At 65.5% G+C, this 21,910-nt stretch overlaps 1 protein-coding gene across 3 annotated transcripts; it reads right to left on the reverse strand.

Annotated features, from left to right (window-relative positions):
* Positions 1 to 524: 524 nt before the first annotated feature.
* ASMTL (acetylserotonin O-methyltransferase like) lies at positions 525 to 20,245 on the reverse strand. 3 transcript variants are annotated; one of them, XM_081276628.1, is made up of 13 exons: positions 20,057 to 20,245; positions 10,683 to 10,814; positions 9,138 to 9,185; positions 8,250 to 8,314; positions 7,926 to 7,987; positions 7,152 to 7,260; positions 6,110 to 6,527; positions 5,726 to 5,888; positions 5,125 to 5,309; positions 4,068 to 4,194; positions 3,369 to 3,512; positions 2,154 to 2,276; positions 525 to 931 (listed from the first exon to the last, which is right to left on the reverse strand). In XM_081276628.1, the coding sequence occupies exons 1-13, from the start codon at positions 20,147 to 20,149 to the stop codon at positions 666 to 668; spliced, it is 1,935 nt and encodes a 644-aa protein (XP_081132754.1). In that variant the 5' UTR covers positions 20,150 to 20,245; the 3' UTR covers positions 525 to 665. The 3 variants fall into 3 exon arrangements, with proteins under 3 accessions (XP_081132754.1, XP_081132755.1, XP_081132756.1); XM_081276629.1 differs by having other exon boundaries at positions 525 to 886; positions 20,057 to 20,244; XM_081276630.1 differs by lacking the exon at positions 10,683 to 10,814.
* Positions 20,246 to 21,910: the final 1,665 nt, after the last annotated feature.

Consider the following 21,910-nt stretch of genomic DNA (forward strand, 5'->3'; position numbering starts at 1 on the left):
AGGCTCCTTCTGCACTCGGGAAAGGGCCGACTCGCGGCTGGGAGGGCAGAGAGCTCTCGAGGCCAGTGTCCCCGCCTGCCATGCTCAGGGTCTCCCAGCTGCATCCTGAGGACACCCCGGGCCAAGCCGGTCCAGCCCCGAGGGTGTGCGCACAGCACCGGTTCCCCAGGCCACCGTGTTGGGACGGGGTGTGGTGGCCCTGAGAGGGACCCTGCCCGGGGGACTCCACTCAGCCAGCAGTGGAGACGGGCAGCCCGAGGAAGGGGCAGAGGACACAGAGCAGGGACAGGCCAGCCAAGAGCTCCGGCGCTGGCCATGTGTTGGGCTTTGGCAGCGCCAGGCCAGGTGGGCGCTCTACCCCGCTGCCGCCAGCCCGGGAGCTGCGTGGCCAGGTCTCGGGGTCAGCATGTGGCGGAGATCGGGACCGCCTGCGGGCAGGTCCGCGGTCAACGCCACTGGCAGAAACTCTCAGGCTGCGCGGGCCTGGGAGGCGGGCGGCCGGTCAGGGCTCAGAGCACGGTGCACGGAGGGAGGAAGGTGGCTTTATTCTCTCCATCCCGCAAGGCCCGGTCCACGTGCCCACGTGAGCTGACAGCGTGGGGACCCCAGGCTCCCTCCGCGATGGGCTCCCTCCGCGATGCCCACACAAAGGTCACTGCGGGGCGTCAGGGGCACACGCGGATGCCCAGGACTGCGCCCGGGAAGTCCCCGGCGGGCGCCACCTGCATGTCCCCGAAGCCGTGCTGCTCCAGCAGGCGCCGGCCCTCGCCCAGCGTCCAGTCCCTGCCCGGCGTCTGCAGCAGCAGGTCCAGCTTCTGCCTCAGGCCACGCCGGGTGGCCCCCGGGTCCTCGTCCAGGGCAACTTCCGCCAGCAGGAGGCCGCCTCCTGTGGGGACAGGCAGGGGCTGGAGTCCTGGGCCACCTCGGGGGTCTGCACAAGGGACAGCGCCACCGGGGCCCGGGGGTCAGCAGGACAGGACGCCGGGTGGGGACACGGAGGGCGCAGGGCCCGGGACGGGGGACAGGTGGGGCGAGGGTGGGAGATAGAGGGGGGCAGTGGAAGGTACAGAACACAGGCAAGGACGGAGTGACAGGCAGACAGCGACAGATGACAGGGACCGCGACGGGGACAGCTGTACACAGGTGGGGGCGACAGGAGACAGGTACAGAGAGGGACCCGGTGGGAGGGATGGGTATGGACAGGGACGGAAATGACAGCACGCGGAAATGAAAGGAGACAGGGGTCCCTAACAGGGAGACACGTGGGGACAGGAGGAGAGGAGGGGAGGCCGCAGGCAGGGGACACGGCGGAGGGTCGGCAGCGGGGCTCGCGGGTGGGCGGGGCCTGCGTGGGCGGGGCCTTGTGGGCGGGGCCAGGTCCTGACGCTCAAGCGCCTCGGGAACCTAGGGCGGCCTGGGCTGCAGCACGTGACCCTCGGGGAGGGGAAGCTGGACACTGGAGGTCAGTGGGCGGCCACCTGTGGACAGCACGAGGGAAAGGGACGGGGCCGACCACAGCACAGGGTCCTAGCAGGAGCCGCGGGGAGAGCAGGGCACAGGAGGGACAGGGGCGTCCCCGCCTCCGGGAGCGCCCAGGGTAGGAGGCCCGAGGTGTCGCTGGCCCTGTCGCTGGCCGCTCCTCCGTAACTGCAGGGGGCTCCCAGCCCTGGACACCCCGGATTTCGGGGCACAGGCCCAACCAGCAGCTGTGCGTCGCGTGGAACCGCGGTCCCGGCTGCTCAGTAGAGGACTCCCGGCCGCAGGACCGGCGATGGCCAGGGGCCAGCCACAGCCACGGGGCCACTGTGCACCCAGGCAGACCCCGGGACAGGGCTTAGCCTTTGAAAGGCCAAGGTGACATCCTGGGCTCTTGGTGACATTCCTCTGTCCCTGGGGTCACTAGTGTGTCCCCTGTCCTGTCCAGGGAGGGCAGGTCTGGATCCCAGCGTCCAGCACGGCCCAGCCACTCCACAGCAGAGCACAGCAGTTTGGCTTTGGGACACAATCCTCAGAGCCTCGTCACCCATGTCACCACCGTCCTGGAGTCAGGCAGGGCTGGGTGGCCGCCTGTCCCCTGTGAAATGGACCCCGGGGTGGGATGACCCCTGCTCCAGTCACCGACCCTCTGGGTGGGAAAGGGGACCCGCTCTCACCCGGCCGGCAGCACCCTGCGACCCTCCTCAGCAGCTGGTGGACCTTGTCATCCGGCCAGTCGGGCGGCAGGCGGGGCAGGATGTACAGGTCAGCCGCAGGCAGGCCGTCCCTGGACGGGTCACCTGGTGGAGAGGCAGGAGAGGCAGCTGGACCACAGACCGGCCTGACTCCCCAGGGTGGCTCCAGACCTCAAGTCCCCAGGGGGAGAGGGACAGGAGGGTCGTCCAGGCTCCACTGGGGGCTCCAGCCCAGGCAGAGCCAAGGCAGGGCGGGGACACGGGACAGGCGCTTGGCCAAGGAGACCGGGTGGACCCACACTGCGACAGTGGACAGGCTCAGGGGGCCCTTCTGCCACTGCCGTGTCCTCCCCAGAGACAGAGGAGGGGACACAGACTCAGAGGAGGAGCCCCGTGGAGACGGAGGCAGAGACTGCAGTGAGGGGCCACCCGCCCAGGGCCACCTGGAGCCCAGGAGCTGGAGAGGCAGGAGGAGCCCCCTGGAGCCTGTGCAGGGATCTCAGCCGAGGACCCTGGTCCAGCCTCTGTCCCCCAGGGCTGGGGCCTGGACTCGTGCCTTAGAGTTCGTTTTAAGGGCCTGGTTTGGGGGCTTGGGCGCAGCCGCCCAGGGGACCCACGCACTGGGTGCTGGTCTCCTCCTGTGGGTGCAGAAACCTCTCTGTTGTTTACTCCCAGCTCTGCCTTGTCCAGGAGGGGACAGGGAACCGCCCACGGCAGCAGGGGCAGGAACTGTGAGTCAGCGGGGACGGCAGGCAGGAGGCAGAGGGCGGTGGACGGTCTGCAGGTGAGGTCTGCGGTCACTGCCCTTTTCTCAATCACAGAAGTCCCAAGCTGTGCTGGGCCTGAGCCCTGGGCCCCGGCTGCTGCCTCTCGTGGACACGTGGGAGGGAACTAAGCAGTGCCCAGGCCATCAGGAGACTTCCTCAGGTCCAGAGCAACATCCCCAGCACCACCGGGAAGTGCTTCTGGCAGTCTAACCTATGGCCTTCCTTTCCTGGGGGTAAAATGGACACCTGCAGAAGTCCATCTTGGTCCTTCTGCACCCCACGACTGCGTCCAACACCGCTCACCTTATTCCAAGGTCACAGACACCCGGGGACAGACACGGGCTCACACAGGCACAGGACACACATGCTCTCCGCACGGGGGGGATGTCGCCTGGCCAAGGTCACCACGTGGCAGACAGAGGGCACTCACCAGGCACCAAGCTGACGCGGGCCGTCGGTCCGTCCTGGGACTGGAAGCAGGACGCCTGCTGCAGCTCGTCGGGGATGGCCAACACCGTCACCTCCAGCCGCGGGCACTCCCGGGCCAGCTCCCAGGCCAGGGCACCCCTGCAGCCTGCAGGGGACCAAACACACATGTGGGGACCCTGTGGGCCCTTAGGGGCCTGTGCTCTCCACGGGTGAACCTGACCATGTTTGGTGGTCAGCACTGAGGCCAGCAGTGCAAACTACACCTGGCGGAGGTCAGTGGGGCTGGCACTGATTCCTCCTTGAATGCAGATGTGATGGCTGGTGCTGCCGCAGCCACTCTGGCCCCCCAGGAGGAGCTGGGTGCAGAGGATGGGGAAATGCAGGCGGGTGGCCAGGGAGTCCACCCAGTTCCCTGAGCCCATCAGGCTCCTTGGGACTCTATGTGCTCCTCCCCCCTCTGCCTAGGGACAAAGATGGGCTGAGTGAAAAGGATTACCTAGAAAGAACCGGACCTGGTCAGGGGCTTCCAGCCTCTGCACCTCTGGACAGCCACCAGGAGGGGCCTCTGCAGCAGACCGGGGCCACCCGAGGAACCTCCCCCCTGGGCCCCCAGCTGAGGTCCTCTGAGGCTCATGAACCGGGGCCTGCTCGACCAGTCTCATTAGCGCCAGGTGCGGGCAGGAGGAAGGGACTGACCCACCTCCCAGGAGGCAGGCGGAGGAGAACCGCGACAGGTCGAAGGCCGAGGCCAGGCGTCGGGCAGTCAGCGTGGAGAGGGTGTTCGCGGCCTTCAGGGCCTGCAGCTGTGTCTCCCGGCAGGAGGAGCCCTAGGGCAGAAGGGGTCTGAGGGAGCTGCGGACCCCGCGATCCACAGCCATCTGGGCACCTGTGTGGCCCAGCAGGGAGCTTGGGGGGCCAGGCTGGGGAGGCAGCGCAGGCCTCATCCCAGCTGCCCAGGAGGCGGAGGCAGGGAGACTCCAGTGTAGGCCAGCCGGGACAGCTTGGGAGACCGTGTCTCAGAAATAAAAGGGCTGCCAGGTGCGGTGGCTCACACCTGCCATCCCGGCTGCCCGGGAGGCAGAGGCAGGAGGTCTGCAAGTTGGAGGCCAGCTGGGACAACTTGGGGAGGCCCTAAGCATTTAGCAAGACCCTGTCCCTAAATAAAAACCAACAAAGACTGGGGACGGGGCTCCGTGCAGAGCATTCTCAGGGGAAAGAAAGGGAGGGTGAGTCAGGCGCCCGCAGACTGTCTCTCGAGGGGGAATTCGGGTGCTGGGCATCCGGGAGCCCTGGCCGCCCACTCTGTTCCAGCTAGGAGCACCGGCTGAGAAGGCAGGATCAGGAGCCCGGGCCTGGCGGCCTGCGGGGCCACAGCTGACCAGGCCTGTGCGTCCTTGGCGAGGCCCCTCGACCTCCCAAACCTGGCGGCTGTCCCAGCCCTGAGCACAGAAACCTTTTTTCTTTATAACTAGACCCCGCCCCCCGTGTTTGGACACAGCCGCGGGGAGCTGGCTGACACCGGGTGTGATTGGCAGGGACAGCAGGACAACGTCCGCCCAGCATCTCAGGAAGCCCTCAGTGACCGTGACCACCCAGCACTGGCTGCCGCTGTTCCCGCCCGGCCTGGCCGTCCGCGGCTGCACCGGCGTCTTGGTGCTCAGAAGCCCTTCCTGTCCCTGTCCCTCGGGTGGGCAGAACCATCTGGGTGCCCACTGGCCCCGCCCCTGGCCCTGGGTGGGCGGAGTCTCTGCGCTCACCACCTGGTCCCCCGGCTGTTCCTGCTGGTCCCCGGGAGCCCCGCCGTGCCGTCCCTCCCGCAGGGTGCACTCCAGGTGGCTGAAGAGGTCCCAGGTGCGCTGGTCACTGTGCAGGATGAGGCCATGCAGGGAGTGCCCACCGCTGGACACCAGGTGCCGCCCGGCCAGCCCCGTGTTGCTGTAACCTGCAGAGCGGGCAGCGGCGCTGCTGTCCAGGGTGACCACACCCTGCCCAGCGAGCAGCCAGCGACACCATCCGACCACGGCTCGCTGCTCGGAGCAGCCCAGCGGGCAGGACAGTCTCCACCTAGCATCCGTCCACCCAGCTGTCTGTCCGTCCGCCGGTCACCCAGCCTGTCCACGACCTCCACTGTCCCTCCCACCATCCGTCCACCCAGCTGCAAAACCAGGTAGAGCCATCTGTCTGTCAGCGTGTCCGTCCCTCCTGGTCAGCCTCGCGGGGACGACTCGGCCATGGCCCGGCTCCCACCTCCCACCTCATCTGCCCGGTGCGCCCAGCTGCTCCAGCTAAGGCCCGTCCGGCCTCCCCTGCCGGCCCAGCCCGGCACCGGCCAGGGTCCCCCAAGCCCCCGGCGGTCACCTTGCTCTGTCTTCCGCAGCAAGCCCAGGGCCACGCAGACCTCCAGCAGCCTCCTAGTCCCGCACACGGAGGCGTCCACGGCACGGGCCACGTCCGCCGCCCCCCGGGGCGCGCCGTCGCTGAGCAGGTCGAACACCTTGAGCCTGCAGGCGGTGAACAGGGCCTGCGGGAAGGGCGCGCTGAGGGCTGGGGCTGGCCAGGGCCTTCCTCCCGCGCCCCCGTGGAGCTGGACGCTGCCGGGGGCAATCAGCTTCCGACCCCACTCGGTTCTCGCACGGAGATCCCGAGCGTCCCCGGATGCGCTCCCTGCCGCGGCCCTACCCCAGGACCTTAGGACGTGACTAAAGACGCGTCTATAAGGAGCGGGCTGCTCGCCCACAGTACCTTGGACACTTTGAAGCCGTCTATCAGGTCCAGGAGGCCGGCCGGGAACGGGGGCTGGGCCGCCACCGCCCCGTTGCAACTGGCCTCGCTTGAGCCCCGGGCAGGCGGGTCCCCTTCCGCCTCCGACACGCCCCTCAGGCTGCCTGGGGAGCCGGGGCCAGCGCCAGGGTCCACGTCGCTCTGAACAGGCCCCAGGTCGCCAGCGTCCAGGTCACCGAGGGTCTCGAAGCTGTCCACGGGCGGAATGGAGTCGTGCTTGACCCTCCGCACGTCCTGGCCGCGGGGCGGGTAGTAGAGCTCGGCCAGCTTCTTGCAGAAGCGGTTCAGCGGGAAGCCCACCACGTTGAGGAAGTCCCCGCGGACCGACTCCACCAGCATGCCCCCCAGCGACTGGATGCCGTAGCCCCCGGCCTTGTCCCTGCGCGGGGAGGAGCGCGCATGCGCGGGGAGAGGGAGGTCAGACCGGAGCCCAGGGCCCTGCGACCCCCGATGGCCAGCTGGCGCTGCCGGTGAGACACAGGAGCACAGCGACCAGGGCTTCTGTCCCCTGGTTCCCGCTGTCGTTGAAGACCTCAGCGCACTCACGGGCAGGTGTCTGAGGTGTTTCAATGACTGCGTTTACCATCTCCTGGTGCCTGCTGGGCTGAGTCAGGGTGCACTGTACTGAGGGCACCCCCATCCTCTTCCACGTAATGGTTTGCTTTGAGACAGAGTGTCCCCAAGTAGCCGAGGCTGGCTGGCCTCCAGATTGCCGACCTCCTGCCTGGGCCTCCCCGTGGCCCCTCTGCCCGGCTCAGTGGTTTTTGTGTTACCAAGACTTCAATTTAGGGAGCATCTGCCAGGAAAGCGCTGCGTCCGTCACTAATGAGAAGCGTCTCCTCCCGGGGGGACTCCTGCCTGGGCCTCCAGCCCCTGGGTGCTGCCCGGCTGCCATGATGGCCGGAGCCAGGCTCTGCTCTCTTCCCGGGACCCTCTCCAGCTCCCCCGAGGGAGTGTCCTGCAGTGCCCGCCAGCAGGGGTGCCCCTCCAGGGCTGGACTCACATGGGCTCCCCGCTGTGGATGTACTCCCACAGCAGGTCCTCGGACAGCTCTGAGAAGGTCACCCTCGTCTCCTCGTAGAACTCCGAGACCTGCGTCTCCAGCAGGCGGTCTGCACGGACGAGAGCCGGCAGTCAGGGCCTGAGTGTGCGGCTCAGGGCCTGAGTGTGCCCGCGGCGGAGGCTCAGTGGGGACGGAGGAGCAGGAGGTCGGAGCATCAGTAACCAGGGCACGGAGCCAGCAGGGGGGAGGGCCACGGGGACAGGGCTGGTCTCCCGGGGACCTTCAGACAGGAGCTGGGGGTGGCCATGAAGTCCCGGGCTGTGGGCAGTAACCTGTGGGAAACTCGGGGGTCTGCGGGAGACCCCCCCCAGCTCTGCAGGTGACCAAGGGGCCTGGTGTGGGACAGGGTCTCTGCAGAGGTGGTCACTGCAGGGCCCTGAGATGGGCTCCTCCTGGGTCAGGGGGCCCTCATGCCATGGCCGTGTCCTCCCCAGAGACAGAGGAGGGGACACAGACCAGAGGAGGAGCCCCGTGGAGACGGAGGCAGAGACTGCAGTGAGGGGCCACCCGCCCAGGGCCACCTGGAGCCCAGGAGCTGGAGGGGCAGGAGGAGCCCCCTGGAGCCCTGGAGGGAACTGGACACCGCTGTGCAGAGGCGCCCGACTCTCCCCACAGGCCAGTCCTTCCCGGGCAGTGGGCAGGGTCCTCCCTACCCCACATGCAGGGACAGGGAGCCGCCCGCCCAGTGCCCAGGAGGCCGCAGCTGCCCCTTACCTGTGGTGGTGCAGTGGACAATGGCCACTCCCGTGAACACGCTGTGCTCTTTGCCACTCAACCTGCGAGGCCCAGAGCCCACCGGGCACTTAGCGGCCATGGGGACAGCGTCATATCCCCCGCCCCACCCCCGCCAGGCTGCCCCACCGTCCAGCCACGGGTCCCCAGGGAAGGCCTGGTCAATGACATCTGGGGGGCACCGTGTGGACGGGAGGGATCACCACCCCAGGAGGCCGCCAGCAGGGTCCCCAGCCCCGTCCACCCCGCAGGGGCCTGCTCTGCTGGACTTGCGGCCCAGGGGGCCTGGGGGGAACCGGAGCCCACCTTGAAAGCATGTGGTAGGCGTCCTGCTTGTCCACGGGCTTCTCCAGAACCAGCCCGTCCACTGCCTGCAAGAAAGGGACCCAAGGCTTCCCCACTGCCTGCTCCCCGGCCACCTGAGTGCTCACAGCCCCTTACTCTCAGGCCCTGGGGTGGAGGCCAGGGCCTCGCGCAGACCAGGCGAGCTCCCCTGTGGAGCCCCACCCAGCCCTGGGAGACGGTCCTGCTGGTGCCCAGCGCCCCTTGAGCTGGCGACACCCCTGCCTCGGCCACCTGGGCAGCTTGGGCCGCAGGCGGGTGCCACCGTGCCCGGCTCATTTCTTTTATTGAAACGAAACTGACACACGACGTTCATCAGTGCAGAGTGACAATTCAGGGCATTAGCACAGCTGGCCACCATATCCACGTGTCCATCCCGAAGGAGGATGTGTTTGTTGGTCTCCTCAAAGGAGACCCCAGGCAGGCGTGGTGGCCCACACGTGGAACCCAGAGCCTGGAAGGCCGAGGCAGGAGGACTGCAAGCTCAAGGCCAGCCTCAGAAGTGAGCAAGACCCTGTCCCAACAAAGAGGGACATGTGGACAGAGACCACACAGAGGACAGATGGCCATGGGATGATAAGGCAGAGATGGACGCACATCTATAGGCCAGAACAGCCGTGGGGCCTGGCGCCACGTTCTCCCCAGCCTCGGACACAAGCACTGCCCACATCCATGCAGACTGGGGCTCAGACCCGCGGTGGCCGCTGACTGCGCTGGAAGCCCTGGGGGTGGCACCGTCCCTGCAGCCCTGGGAAACGGCACATGCCCAACCACAGCAGCGCCACACCCGCTGCCGCTGCGCATGGGAACCGCAGCAGACAGACGCCCAGCTCCGCAAACCTGGGGACTCACCACAATAGTGTCGGCCCCGATGACCACGTCGGGCGTCCGGAGGTCCTTCTGCAGGCAAGCAGACCACGTTTAGAGGGGCTCCCCCAGCCTCCCATGGCCTCCCCCTCACTTGCAGGTGTCCCTGACACTCAGCTGACTTCTGGGGGACGCTCCCCAGCGTGACCCCCTGCAGGGTTAGTGCGACACCATGTCCTTAAGGCCACTCCTGAAGCCCGGGGCAGGTGCCCCTGTACCCCTCTGGGGACGGCCTTCTGTACCAGGGGCGCATGGGGCCAGCAGGCTCTGCTCTGGGGCCCAGATGCCCTCAACCCATTGGGACCTAGGACCTCAAGGTCCGCGGCCACTCTGTGTAAGGGGAGGAACTGGTTCACAGAACCAGGAAGCAATCCGGGCCGGAAGCCCGAGACTCAGCGCAATTGGCGCCCGGCCTCAGCGCGCGTATCACCCACCCCGGGGCGACAGTGACGGCCACCTCCCTATTCACAGCGAGACGCCAGCCTTAGCTGGGAGGGGTTCACGAGTCCTGGGCGTCGGGGCCCAGCACCCAGCACGGGGACCAATAGAGGAGCCACTGATTGTGCCCGAGGGGAGCGCGCACGAGGGCGCAGCACCGCACAGGCGGCGGGGAGCGCGGGACTCCACCGGCAACGCGGAGCGCGTGCGCGCGGGTGGGCGCATCACCCCGCGCAGGTGGCTCTAGTCCTTCTATAGGATCCTGCCGTCCGTGGCACACACCCTACCCTAAGGACCAGCCCCGCCAACCCTGCGCGTGCCAATGGATTCCGACAGCGCCTTACGCATCCCACTCCGCCATCAGCTGCCTTCACCCTGCGCCCCCCATGCACACGGCTGTATTCATCACGGTGGGCGTCGTGGCCCTTAGGGTCAGTTACACCATCAGCAATACCCTACCCTGACCCGTGCCTTAAGTTCCCTGGGTATCAATTATGATGCATGTTACACTGTCACCCAGTGACCCTTCAGTACCGGGTCCTATTCATCATAGCAGCGCATCACACAGATAGCACACAGCAGCAGAAAAGCAAGAGTAATTGTGTGTTAACGTTCACACTGCAGTAGAGTGTCACAGTGTCACACCCGGCGGTGGAAACCCGCGTGGTATGTCCGAGATTGCGGTCCTACGTTCGCTGCAACATTGTCTCCTACTAACAGAGACGGATATGAATGGCGAGTCTTGAGCCAGCTGACTATTAACTGTAACAGAAGCTCACACTAGAACACCCTGCCACAGAGACGCTGCATTCCTCCTGTACCCTAAACGTCCACACTGAGCCTGTGATCCCAGCAGCTCCGGAGGCTGAGGCAGGAGGACCGAGTTCAAAGGCAGCCTCAGCAATTTAGAGAGGCCTCAACTCACCCCCAGCCCTATTTTATGTCCCAGTGGTCGGGTGCCCCTGCATCAAGGGCCGCAGAGGAGCGAGCCCCACTCCTGCCAAGGCCTGGTGCGGAGCTGCGTGCGCGGACTGCGCGCCACCCCGAGGTCCCTTAGTGCCACACAGCGAGGGAGCAGGGCAGCCCGCTTGCCTGGTGCAGTCGGTGCGCCACCTCCAGGGCCTTCTGCTTGGCGGTCTCGATGGCGTAGGCGTAGGGGCTGGGGAAGGAGGCTTTGCTGAGCGTCTCTTTGAACTTGGACGGCACCACCTCAAACCGCAGGCCCTGGAACACACGAAGAGCGTCTGGGGGCAGGGGAGCGCTGCAAGGACGCAGCAGCGCACAAGCACAGGCGGCGGGGCGGGAGGGCTGGGTCTGCAGAAAACGGGCACCTTCCCGCGCTCTGTCCCTCTCCCCAGCTGCCCGTCAGGTGGCTCAGCCGTCATTTAGTGCCACCAGCTGGAAGAGGCTGGGAGAGGCAGACTCACTGCCGGAACTGTCACGGTTACATGGTGGCTCCTGGTACCTACCACTCCACCACGCTGATTCTGTGTCTTAAATGACAGCACTACAGTAACTAGCATGTAACATTCTCATACCTATGTGTCACCCGGTCATTCTCTACCCTGAGTGACACAGTACAGTCAATGGGACAGCACTTTACATTACAGTTCCTAGCAATGGACACACTCCATCAGTTCTGTGTCCAAAATGATCATGGGGGCGTGGCCGAGCACATCCTCACTCCAGCCACAGGGGAGGCCGAGGCAGGAGGCTGGCAAGTTCAAGGCCAGCCTCAGCGACTTAGTAAGACTCTGTCTCAAAAGTATCTTTAAGAATGGCTGGGGCCGCGCAGGTGCGAGCCTGTCTTCCCAGTGGCTCGGGAGGCTGAAGCAGGAGGATCATGAGTTCAAAGCCAGCCTCGGCAACTGAGAGAGGCCCTAAGCAACTTAATGAGACTCTGTCTCTAAATAAAAAAAATAAAAAGGGCTGGGGATGTGGCTCAGCGGTAGAGCTCTTGCCTAGCATGTCGGGGGCCCCGGGTTCAATTCCCAGCCCACATTATTTATAACAGTGATTACATAGTGGCCCGTAATTACAGATGAGCGACATTAATCCTGCATTCTGAACGACACTATTATATTTAAATGCAATACTACATTACATTATAACACACAGTAACAGCTCAACTTCGCTGATTCTACATCTTAAATGATTATACCAATTACAATGGTAATCCCATAGCAAGAGATCGATGATTCTAGAGATACAATCATTCTGTATCCTAAATGAACATAAAATAACTCTACATTCTATATATTAATAGCCACAACATATTGCACTGTAACCTATAGGAACAGATAAAGTGCATTGAATCTATTTCCTAACCATAAAGCTAATTACATAGCAGCCCATATATAAAATGTATGGTTCCGTACTCTGAATTATAGTCTTGCCTTATTTTATTTTGTGGTACCAGGGTTGAACCCACGGATGCTTAACCACTGAGACACATCCCCATCCCCTCTTTTAAAAAACGGTTGACAACCCTTTATTTTATTTATTTATTTATATGCGGGGCTGAGACTCGAACCCAGTGCCTCACACGGGCCAGGCAAGCGCTCTGCCATTGAGCCACAACCCCAGCCCTCCGGCCCCTTGTATTGTTCATTTTGAGACAGGGTCTTGCTAAATTGTTGAGGGCCTCGCCCAGCTGCTCTTGAAGCTGGCCTCCAAGTTGCAATCCTCCAGCCTCAGCCTCCCGAGCTGTTGGGACCGCAGACGTGTGTCACCACGTCCGGCTTAAAGACCCTGTTAGTCGTAACCATACATCCCCTTATAACACACAGTCATGGAAACGCTGCCTGATCTGTCTCCTCAGGGCACAGGGCAGTATTGATTGGGGCCCTGGGGTCGCAGCTCCGGGGAGTCAGGTGGCCTCTGGCATACCCAAAGGTCAGTGAACTCACAGTGTCCCACCATGAGATCGGGCAAAAGGGGTGGCCACTCACGGTGGCTCTTGCATGCGAGGGATCTATGACAGAGCCCTGGGGACTCAGCGATAGCAGCTCCAGTCTAGTGGGGACAGGGTGTGGACAGGAGGGGGGCAAATCCCCTGTGGACACTTCCTGTCCCCACCCATGGGGTTGCACATGGCCCTCCCCACCCATTTCCCCTGGACCTGCCGGGCCCTACCCCTCTGTCCCCGTGGTGGACCTCCGGACAGCACCCCACCCCCAGTCTACCCACCTGTCTCTCCACCACCTCGGCCAGGGCCTTCTCCCTCAGCACTGGCCGCTGCCCCCGGCACCTCTTCCCACCATCCACCTCTGCTCGGGACGCCCCCACGACCGCCCCAGGACACCCAGGCCTGGCAGCCGCTGACCCCACCCACAGGCCAGCAGGCCACTAGGCCCTGGACCCCACGCTGCAGACCCCAACCCCTAGACCATGTGGTCCCCTTCCCTGGGGCCTGGAGACCCCCCATCCCCGGATCCCCCTCCTTATGCTCCACAAAAGATCCTTTTCCTCTTCCCTGTGGTCACTAAAGCCCTGCCCGGGGTCACTAGGGCCGCCCCTAAGCCTTCCAGTCATCCCAGTCACTAGGACCACCTCCCCAGGGGACCGGCCTCCCCCACCAGGACCTCCCCCAGCCTCTGGCCCCTGAGCAGGACCAGAGCCCCTGGGCTCTAGGACACCTGGTCCCTATTACTGGGGCCTGTGGTCACCAGGGCCGCGTCACTAGGATGTGCCCCACCTGGTCACTCGTCCCCATCCCCATCAGTTAGGGAAAACCCCACCTCCGTCACTAAGACCCCCACCCGGTCACTATGGGTCCCCAAAAGGGCCCCGACACCTGTCACTAGAATCCCCCCATTTCTGGTCACTAGGTCACCCCCACCCAGTTACTGGGACTCTTACATCTGGTCACTAGGGACCCCTGGTCACTAGGTCACCCCCACGCAGTCATGGGACCCTCCCCTCTGGTCACTAGGGTCCCCTGGTCACTAGGTCACCCCCACGCAGTCATGGGACCCTCCCCTCTGGTCACTAGGGTCCCCTGGTCACTAGGTCACCCCCACGCAGTCATGGGACCCTCCCCTCTGGTCCCTAGGGTCCCCTGGTCACTAGGTCACCCCCAAGCAGTCATGGGACCCTCCCCTCTGGTCCCTAGGGTCCCCTGGTCACTAGGTCACCCCCACGCAGTCATGGGACCCTCCCCTCTGGTCCCTAGGGTCCCCTGGTCACTAGGTCACCCCCACGCAGTCATGGGACCCTCCCCTCTGGTCCCTAGGGTCCCCTGGTCACTAGGTCACCCCCACGCAGTCACTGGGACCCTCCCCTCTGGTCACTAGGGTCCCCTGGTCACTAGGTCACCCCCACGCAGTCATCGGACCCTCCCCTCTGGTCACTAGGGTCCCCTGGTCACTAGGTCACCCCCACGCAGTCATGGGACCCTCCCCTCTGGTCACTAGGGTCCCCTGGTCACTAGGTCACCCCCACGCAGTCATGGGACCCTCCCCTCTGGTCACTAAGGTCCCCTGGTCACTAGGTCACCCCCACGCAGTCATGGGACCCTCCCCTCTGGTCACTAAGGTCCCCTGGTCACTAGGTCACCCCCACGCAGTCATGGGACCCTCCCCTCTGGTCCCTAGGGTCCCCTGGTCACTAGGTCACCCCCACGCAGTCATGGGACCCTCCCCTCTGGTCACTAGGGTCCCCTGGTCACTAGGTCACCCCCACGCAGTCATGGGACCCTCCCCTCTGGTCCCTAGGGTCCCCTGGTCACTAGGTCACCCCCACGCAGTCATGGGACCCTCCCCTCTGGTCACTAAGGTCCCCTGGTCACTAGGTCACCCCCACGCAGTCATGGGACCCTCCCCTCTGGTCACTAAGGTCCCCTGGTCACTAGGTCACCCCCACGCAGTCATGGGACCCTCCCCTCTGGTCACTAGGGTCCCCTGGTCACTAGGTCACCCCCACGCAGTCATGGGACCCTCCCCTCTGGTCACTAGGGTCCCCTGGTCACTAGGTCACCGCCACGCAGTCATGGGACTCTCCCCTCTGGTCACTAGGGACCCCTGGTCACTAGGTCACCCCCACGCAGTCACTGGGACCCTCACCTCTGGTCACTAAGGTCCCCTGGTCACTAGGTCACCCCCACGCAGTCATGGGACTCTCCCCTCTGGTCACTAGGGTCTCCTGGTCACTAGGTCACCCCCACGCAGTCATGGGACCCTCCCCTCTGGTCACTAGGGTCCCCTGGTCACTAGGTCACCCCCACGCAGTCATGGGACCCTCCCCTCTGGTCACTAGGGTCCCCTGGTCACTAGGTCACCCCCACGCAGTCATGGGACCCTCCCCTCTGGTCACTAAGGTCCCCTGGTCACTAGGTCACCCCCACGCAGTCATGGGACCCTCCCCTCTGGTCACTAGGGTCCCCTGGTCACTAGGTCACCCCCACGCAGTCATGGGACCCTCCCCTCTGGTCACTAAGGTCCCCTGGTCACTAGGTCACCCCCACGCAGTCATGGGACCCTCCCCTCTGGTCACTAGGGTCCCCTGGTCACTAGGTCACCCCCACGCAGGCACTGGGACCCTCCCCTCTGGTCACTAAGGTCCCCTGGTCACTAGGTCACCCCCACGCAGTCATGGGACCCTCCCCTCTGGTCACTAAGGTCCCCTGGTCACTAGGTCACCCCCACGCAGTCATGGGACTCTCCCCTCTGGTCACTAGGGTCCCCTGGTCACTAGGTCACCCCCACGCAGTCATGGGACCCTCCCCTCTGGTCACTAGGGTCCCCTGGTCACTAGGTCACCGCCACGCAGTCATGGGACCCTCCCCTCTGGTCACTAGGGTCCCCTGGTCACTAGGTCACCCCCACGCAGTCATGGGACCCTCCCCTCTGGTCACTAGGGTCCCCTGGTCACTAGGTCACCCCCACGCAGTCATGGGACCCTCCCCTCTGGTCACTAGGGTCCCCTGGTCACTAGGTCACCGCCACGCAGTCATGGGACCCTCCCCTCTGGTCACTAGGGACCCCTGGTCACTAGGTCACCCCCACGCAGTCACTGGGACCCTCCCCTCTGGTCACTAGGGTCCCCTGGTCACTAGGTCACCCCCACGCAGTCACTGGGACCCTCCCCTCTGGTCACTAGAGCCCCCTGGTCACTAGGTCACCCCCACGCAGTCATGGGACCCTCCCCTCTGGTCACTAGGGTCCCCTGGTCACTAGGTCACCCCCACGCAGTCATGGGACCCTCCCCTCTGGTCACTAGGGTCCCCTGGTCACTAGGTCACCCCCACGCAGTCATGGGACCCTCCCCTCTGGTCACTAGGGACCCCTGGTCACTAGGTCACCCCCACGCAGTCATGGGACCCTCCCCTCTGGTCACTAGAGCCCCCTGGTCACTAGGTCACCCCCACGCAGTCATGGGACCCTCCCCTCTGGTCACTAGGGTCCCCTGGTCACTAGGTCACCCCCACGCAGTCACTGGGACCCTCCCCTCTGGTCACTAGGGTCCCCTGGTCACTAGGTCACCCCCACGCAGTCACTGGGACCCTCCCCTCTGGTCACTAGAGCCCCCTGGTCACTAGGTCACCCCCACGCAGTCATGGGACCCTCCCCTCTGGTCACTAGGGTCCCCTGGTCACTAGGTCACCCCCACGCAGTCATGGGACCCTCCCCTCTGGTCACTAGGGTCCCCTGGTCACTAGGTCACCCCCACGCAGTCATAGGACCCTCCCCTCTGGTCACTAAGGTCCCCTGGTCACTAGGTCACCCCCACGCAGTCATGGGACCCTCCCCTCTGGTCACTAGGGACCCCTGGTCACTAGGTCACCCCCACGCAGTCATGGGACCCTCCCCTCTGGTCACTAAGGTCCCCTGGTCACTAGGTCACCCCCACGCAGTCATGGGACCCTCCCCTCTGGTCACTAGGGTCCCCTGGTCACTAGGTCACCCCCACGCAGGCACTGGGACCCTCCCCTCTGGTCACTAAGGTCCCCTGGTCACTAGGTCACCCCCACGCAGTCATGGGACCCTCCCCTCTGGTCACTAAGGTCCCCTGGTCACTAGGTCACCCCCACGCAGTCATGGGACTCTCCCCTCTGGTCACTAGGGTCCCCTGGTCACTAGGTCACCCCCACGCAGTCATGGGACCCTCCCCTCTGGTCACTAGGGTCCCCTGGTCACTAGGTCACCGCCACGCAGTCATGGGACCCTCCCCTCTGGTCACTAGGGTCCCCTGGTCACTAGGTCACCCCCACGCAGTCATGGGACCCTCCCCTCTGGTCACTAGGGTCCCCTGGTCACTAGGTCACCCCCACGCAGTCATGGGACCCTCCCCTCTGGTCACTAGGGTCCCCTGGTCACTAGGTCACCGCCACGCAGTCATGGGACCCTCCCCTCTGGTCACTAGGGACCCCTGGTCACTAGGTCACCCCCACGCAGTCACTGGGACCCTCCCCTCTGGTCACTAGGGTCCCCTGGTCACTAGGTCACCCCCACGCAGTCACTGGGACCCTCCCCTCTGGTCACTAGAGCCCCCTGGTCACTAGGTCACCCCCACGCAGTCATGGGACCCTCCCCTCTGGTCACTAGGGTCCCCTGGTCACTAGGTCACCCCCACGCAGTCATGGGACCCTCCCCTCTGGTCCCTAGGGTCCCCTGGTCACTAGGTCACCCCCACGCAGTCATGGGACCCTCCCCTCTGGTCACTAAGGTCCCCTGGTCACTAGGTCACCCCCACGCAGTCATGGGACTCTCCCCTCTGGTCACTAAGGTCCCCTGGTCACTAGGTCACCCCCACGCAGTCATGGGACCCTCCCCTCTGGTCACTAGGGACCCCTGGTCACTAGGTCACCCCCACGCAGTCATGGGACCCTCCCCTCTGGTCACTAGGGTCCCCTGGTCACTAGGTCACCCCCACGCAGTCATGGGACCCTCCCCTCTGGTCACTAAGGTCCCCTGGTCACTAGGTCACCCCCACGCAGTCATGGGACTCTCCCCTCTGGTCACTAGGGACCCCTGGTCACTAGGTCACCCCCACGCAGTCATGGGACCCTCCCCTCTGGTCACTAGGGTCCCCTGGTCACTAGGTCACCCCCACGCAGTCATGGGACCCTCCCCTCTGGTCACTAGGGTCCCCTGGTCACTAGGTCACCCCCACGCAGTCATGGGACCCTCCCCTCTGGTCACTAGGGTCCCCTGGTCACTAGGTCACCCCCACGCAGTCACTGGGACCCTCACCTCTGGTCACTAAGGTCCCCTGGTCACTAGGTCACCCCCACGCAGTCATGGGACCCTCCCCTCTGGTCACTAAGGTCCCCTGGTCACTAGGTCACCACCACGCAGGCACTGGGACCCTCCCCTCTGGTCACTAAGGTCCCCTGGTCACTAGGTCACCCCCACGCAGTCATGGGACCCTCCCCTCTGGTCACTAAGGTCCCCTGGTCACTAGGTCACCCCCACGCAGTCATGGGACTCTCCCCTCTGGTCACTAGGGACCCCTGGTCACTAGGTCACCACCACGCAGGCACTGGGACCCTCCCCTCTGGTCACTAAGGTCCCCTGGTCACTAGGTCACCCCCACGCAGTCATGGGACCCTCCCCTCTGGTCACTAAGGTCCCCTGGTCACTAGGTCACCACCACGCAGGCACTGGGACCCTCCCCTCTGGTCACTAAGGTCCCCTGGTCACTAGGTCACCCCCACGCAGTCATGGGACCCTCCCCTCTGGTCACTAAGGTCCCCTGGTCACTAGGTCACCCCCACGCAGTCATGGGACCCTCCCCTCTGGTCACTAGGGTCCCCTGGTCACTAGGTCACCCCCACGCAGTCATGGGACCCTCCCCTCTGGTCACTAGGGTCCCCTGGTCACTAGGTCACCCCCACGCAGTCATGGGACCCTCCCCTCTGGTCACTAGGGACCCCTGGTCACTAGGTCACCCCCACGCAGTCATGGGACTCTCCCCTCTGGTCACTAGGGACCCCTGGTCACTAGGTCACCCCCACGCAGTCACTGGGACCCTCACCTCTGGTCCCTAGGGTCCCCTGGTCACTAGGTCACCCCCACGCAGTCACTGGGACCCTCCCCTCTGGTCACTAAGGTCCCCTGGTCACTAGGTCACCCCCACGCAGTCATGGGACCCTCCCCTCTGGTCCCTAGGGTCCCCTGGTCACTAGGTCACCCCCACGCAGTCATGGGACCCTCCCCTCTGGTCACTAGGGTCCCCTGGTCACTAGGTCACCCCCACGCAGTCACTGGGACCCTCCCCTCTGGTCACTAGGGTCCCCTGGTCACTAGGTCACCCCCACGCAGTCATGGGACCCTCCCCTCTGGTCACTAGGGTCCCCTGGTCACTAGGTCACCCCCACGCAGTCACTGGGACCCTCCCCTCTGGTCACTAAGGTCCCCTGGTCACTAGGTCACCCCCACGCAGTCATGGGACCCTCCCCTCTGGTCCCTAGGGTCCCCTGGTCACTAGGTCACCCCCACGCAGTCATGGGACCCTCCCCTCTGGTCACTAAGGTCCCCTGGTCACTAGGTCACCCCCACGCAGTCATGGGACTCTCCCCTCTGGTCACTAAGGTCCCCTGGTCACTAGGTCACCCCCACGCAGTCATGGGACTCTCCCCTCTGGTCACTAGGGACCCCTGGTCACTAGGTCACCCCCACGCAGTCATGGGACCCTCCCCTCTGGTCACTAGGGTCCCCTGGTCACTAGGTCACCCCCACGCAGTCATGGGACCCTCCCCTCTGGTCACTAGGGTCCCCTGGTCACTAGGTCACCCCCACGCAGTCATGGGACTCTCCCCTCTGGTCACTAGGGACCCCTGGTCACTAGGTCACCCCCACGCAGTCATGGGACCCTCCCCTCTGGTCACTAAGGTCCCCTGGTCACTAGGTCACCCCCACGCAGTCATGGGACTCTCCCCTCTGGTCACTAGGGTCTCCTGGTCACTAGGTCACCCCCACGCAGGCACTGGGACCCTCCCCTCTGGTCACTAGGGTCCCCTGGTCACTAGGTCACCCCCACGCAGTCATGGGACCCTCCCCTCTGGTCACTAGGGTCCCCTGGTCACTAGGTCACCCCCACGCAGTCACTGGGACCCTCCCCTCTGGTCACTAGGGTCCCCTGGTCACTAGGTCACCCCCACGCAGTCACTGGGACCCTCCCCTCTGGTCACTAAGGTCCCCTGGTCACTAGGTCACCCCCACGCAGTCACTGGGACCCTCACCTCTGGTCACTAGGGTCCCCTGGTCACTAGGTCACCCCTACCCAGTTACTGGGACCCTCCCATCTGGTCACTAGGGACCCCTGGTCACTAGGTCACCCCCACGCAGTCACTGGGACCCTCCCCTCTGGTCACTAGGGTCCCCTGGTCACTAGGGCCGGTTGTCAGGAGGCCCTCCGACCCGGTCACTAGCCCCTGTCCTGCGTCGCTGGGCGGGCGGTGGCACTACGCGGGGTCCCCAGGAGCCCGGGGTCAGCGGCCCTGCCCGCCCGGGCCCGGCCCTCACCGCGTTGCTGAGGATCTCTTGGCGGCGCGGGGAGGCGCTGGCCAGCACCACGCGCTTGTGCAGCAGCTTCCCGATCACCGGGCACAGCGCCATGGCTCCGCCGGACCCGGGACCGCGGCCCCGACCCTCCGGTCCCGAGCCACCGCCGCAGAGGAAGCGGCCGCCGGAGCCCCGCCCCGCCCTGGCGTAGCCACGCCCCTCCAGCCACGCCCCCGGCAGGAGCGCCTGACTTCCGCCTCCGCCAGGGACGAAGCCACACCCCCTCGACGGCACGCACCCCCTAAGCCACGCCCATGCCCCGCCTACTTCAGACAGGAAGCCCGGTTCCGACCACGCCCCGTCCTCCGCCACCGCGCGCCCTGGCCCCGAGCCTATCAGAGACGTAGCCGCGCCCCTCACGCCACGCCCCCGGCCATAGCGCGCCAGGGCCTACGTCCGCCGCAGAAGCCACACCCCCTGGGCAGCAAGCGCCCTCCGTACGCCACGCCTAGGCCACGCCCCTGCCAGAGAGGAAGCCACGTCCCTACTACGCGTAGTCCTCGGCAACTGCGCGCCCTGGCCCCGCCTCTGTCAGAGACGAAGACGCGCCCCTCCACGCCACGCCCCCGGCAGGAGCGCGCCAGGGTCCTAGGTCCGCCTCAGAAGCCACACCCCGCTTGGCGGCAAGTGCCGTCTCTACGCCACGCCTAGACTACGTCCTTGTCAGAGAGGAAGGCGCGTCACGACTCCGCCCCCTTCTTAGCAGCAGCGTGCCCTGGCCCCGCCCCTGTCAGAGGCGAAGCCACGCCCCTGCTACTCCGCCCCGGGCAACCGCGAGCTCAGGCCCCGCCCCTTCCGAGACGAAGCTCCGCCCCTACTACTCCTCTCCCCCCCCCCGCAAACGCGCGCTCTGGCCCCGCCCCTGCGAGACCAGAAGCCGCGCTCCTCCTACTCGTCGCCCTGGACAACAGACCACCCAGGCCCCGCCCTGTCAGGGACGAGGCCACGCCCCCGCCACGCCTGGCCGCTGCAGCCGCCCGCTGGGTTCCAGGCACAGCTAAGCCCCGCCCCGGCCGCGCGCGGAGCTGGCCGGGCCCTGGGCTCCGGAAGCCAGGCTCCCGCTGGGGACAGTGCACGGGGCATGGACACCGGGGCCACGCAGGCGCGGCGGGGGCAGGAGCCTACGGGACCTTTGGGGGCGCTTAGCGGGCGTAGGGTCGGGGATTCTGTAGGGGCGGTGTGGAGGTGGGGTCCCGCCAACACCCGTGGACTGCGGCCCTGGGGGGCTCCCGCGGAAGCCGTCGGGGGTGGAGTGGCTTCCGTGTCACCCTGGGGACCGTGGAGATGGGGGGCCCCGAGGGGCAGTGGAGGGCTCGGAGATGGGAGGACCCCAAGCGCGGGGTGGCCACGTGGTGTTCGGGGAGCCGGCGGGTTCCCCGAGGGCTGTGGGCACGGGGACACCCCCTGTCGGTGCCACCGGGACTGGGAAGACCCTGCGGGCGCAGCGGGGCTCATGGAGAATGGGCAGCCCCCACAGGCGCGTGGGCAAAAGGGGCACCCTGCGGCCCTGGTCGGGCACGTGGAAATGGGAGGGACCCCTCGCGCGGTGGGCAGCCTAGGAATGTGGGGCACCGTGGACGGCGGAGGTTGGGGGGCCCTGTGGGCGTGGTGGGCACTGTGGAGACTGGCCCCTGCGGGCGCAGTGGGAGGCTTGGAGAGGGGGGTTGGTGCTGCAGGCGCTGCGGGGTCCTGGGAATGTGGGGTGCTCTGAGGGCGCGATGCGGGGGCGCACGGTGGCGAACGCAACGAGCGGTGGGCGAGGCGGAGAGGGGCGCACCGCACCAGGATCCGGTGGGGTCCAGCTGACCGCCCTGG

Source organism: Spermophilus citellus (genome assembly GCF_964194105.1).
Source record: "Spermophilus citellus genome assembly, chromosome: X".
Classification (NCBI taxonomy): Eukaryota; Metazoa; Chordata; class Mammalia; order Rodentia; family Sciuridae; genus Spermophilus; species Spermophilus citellus.

Bases quoted from the DNA above. Each gene is read 5' to 3' on its own strand.
- ASMTL (XM_081276628.1), bottom strand. From the start codon at position 20,149: ATGGCGCTGTGCCCGGTGATCGGGAAGCTGCTGCACAAGCGCGTGGTG. The intron at 5,889-6,109 runs GTACTGTGGGCG...CCCTTCCCGCAG, and splicing joins ACGGCTTCAAAGTGTCCAAG to GCCCTGTTCACCGCCTGCAG. The intron at 932-2,153 runs GTGAGAGCGGGT...TCCCTTGTGCAG, and splicing joins CGCAGGGTGCTGCCGGCCGG to ACCCCCGAGGTGGCCCAGGA.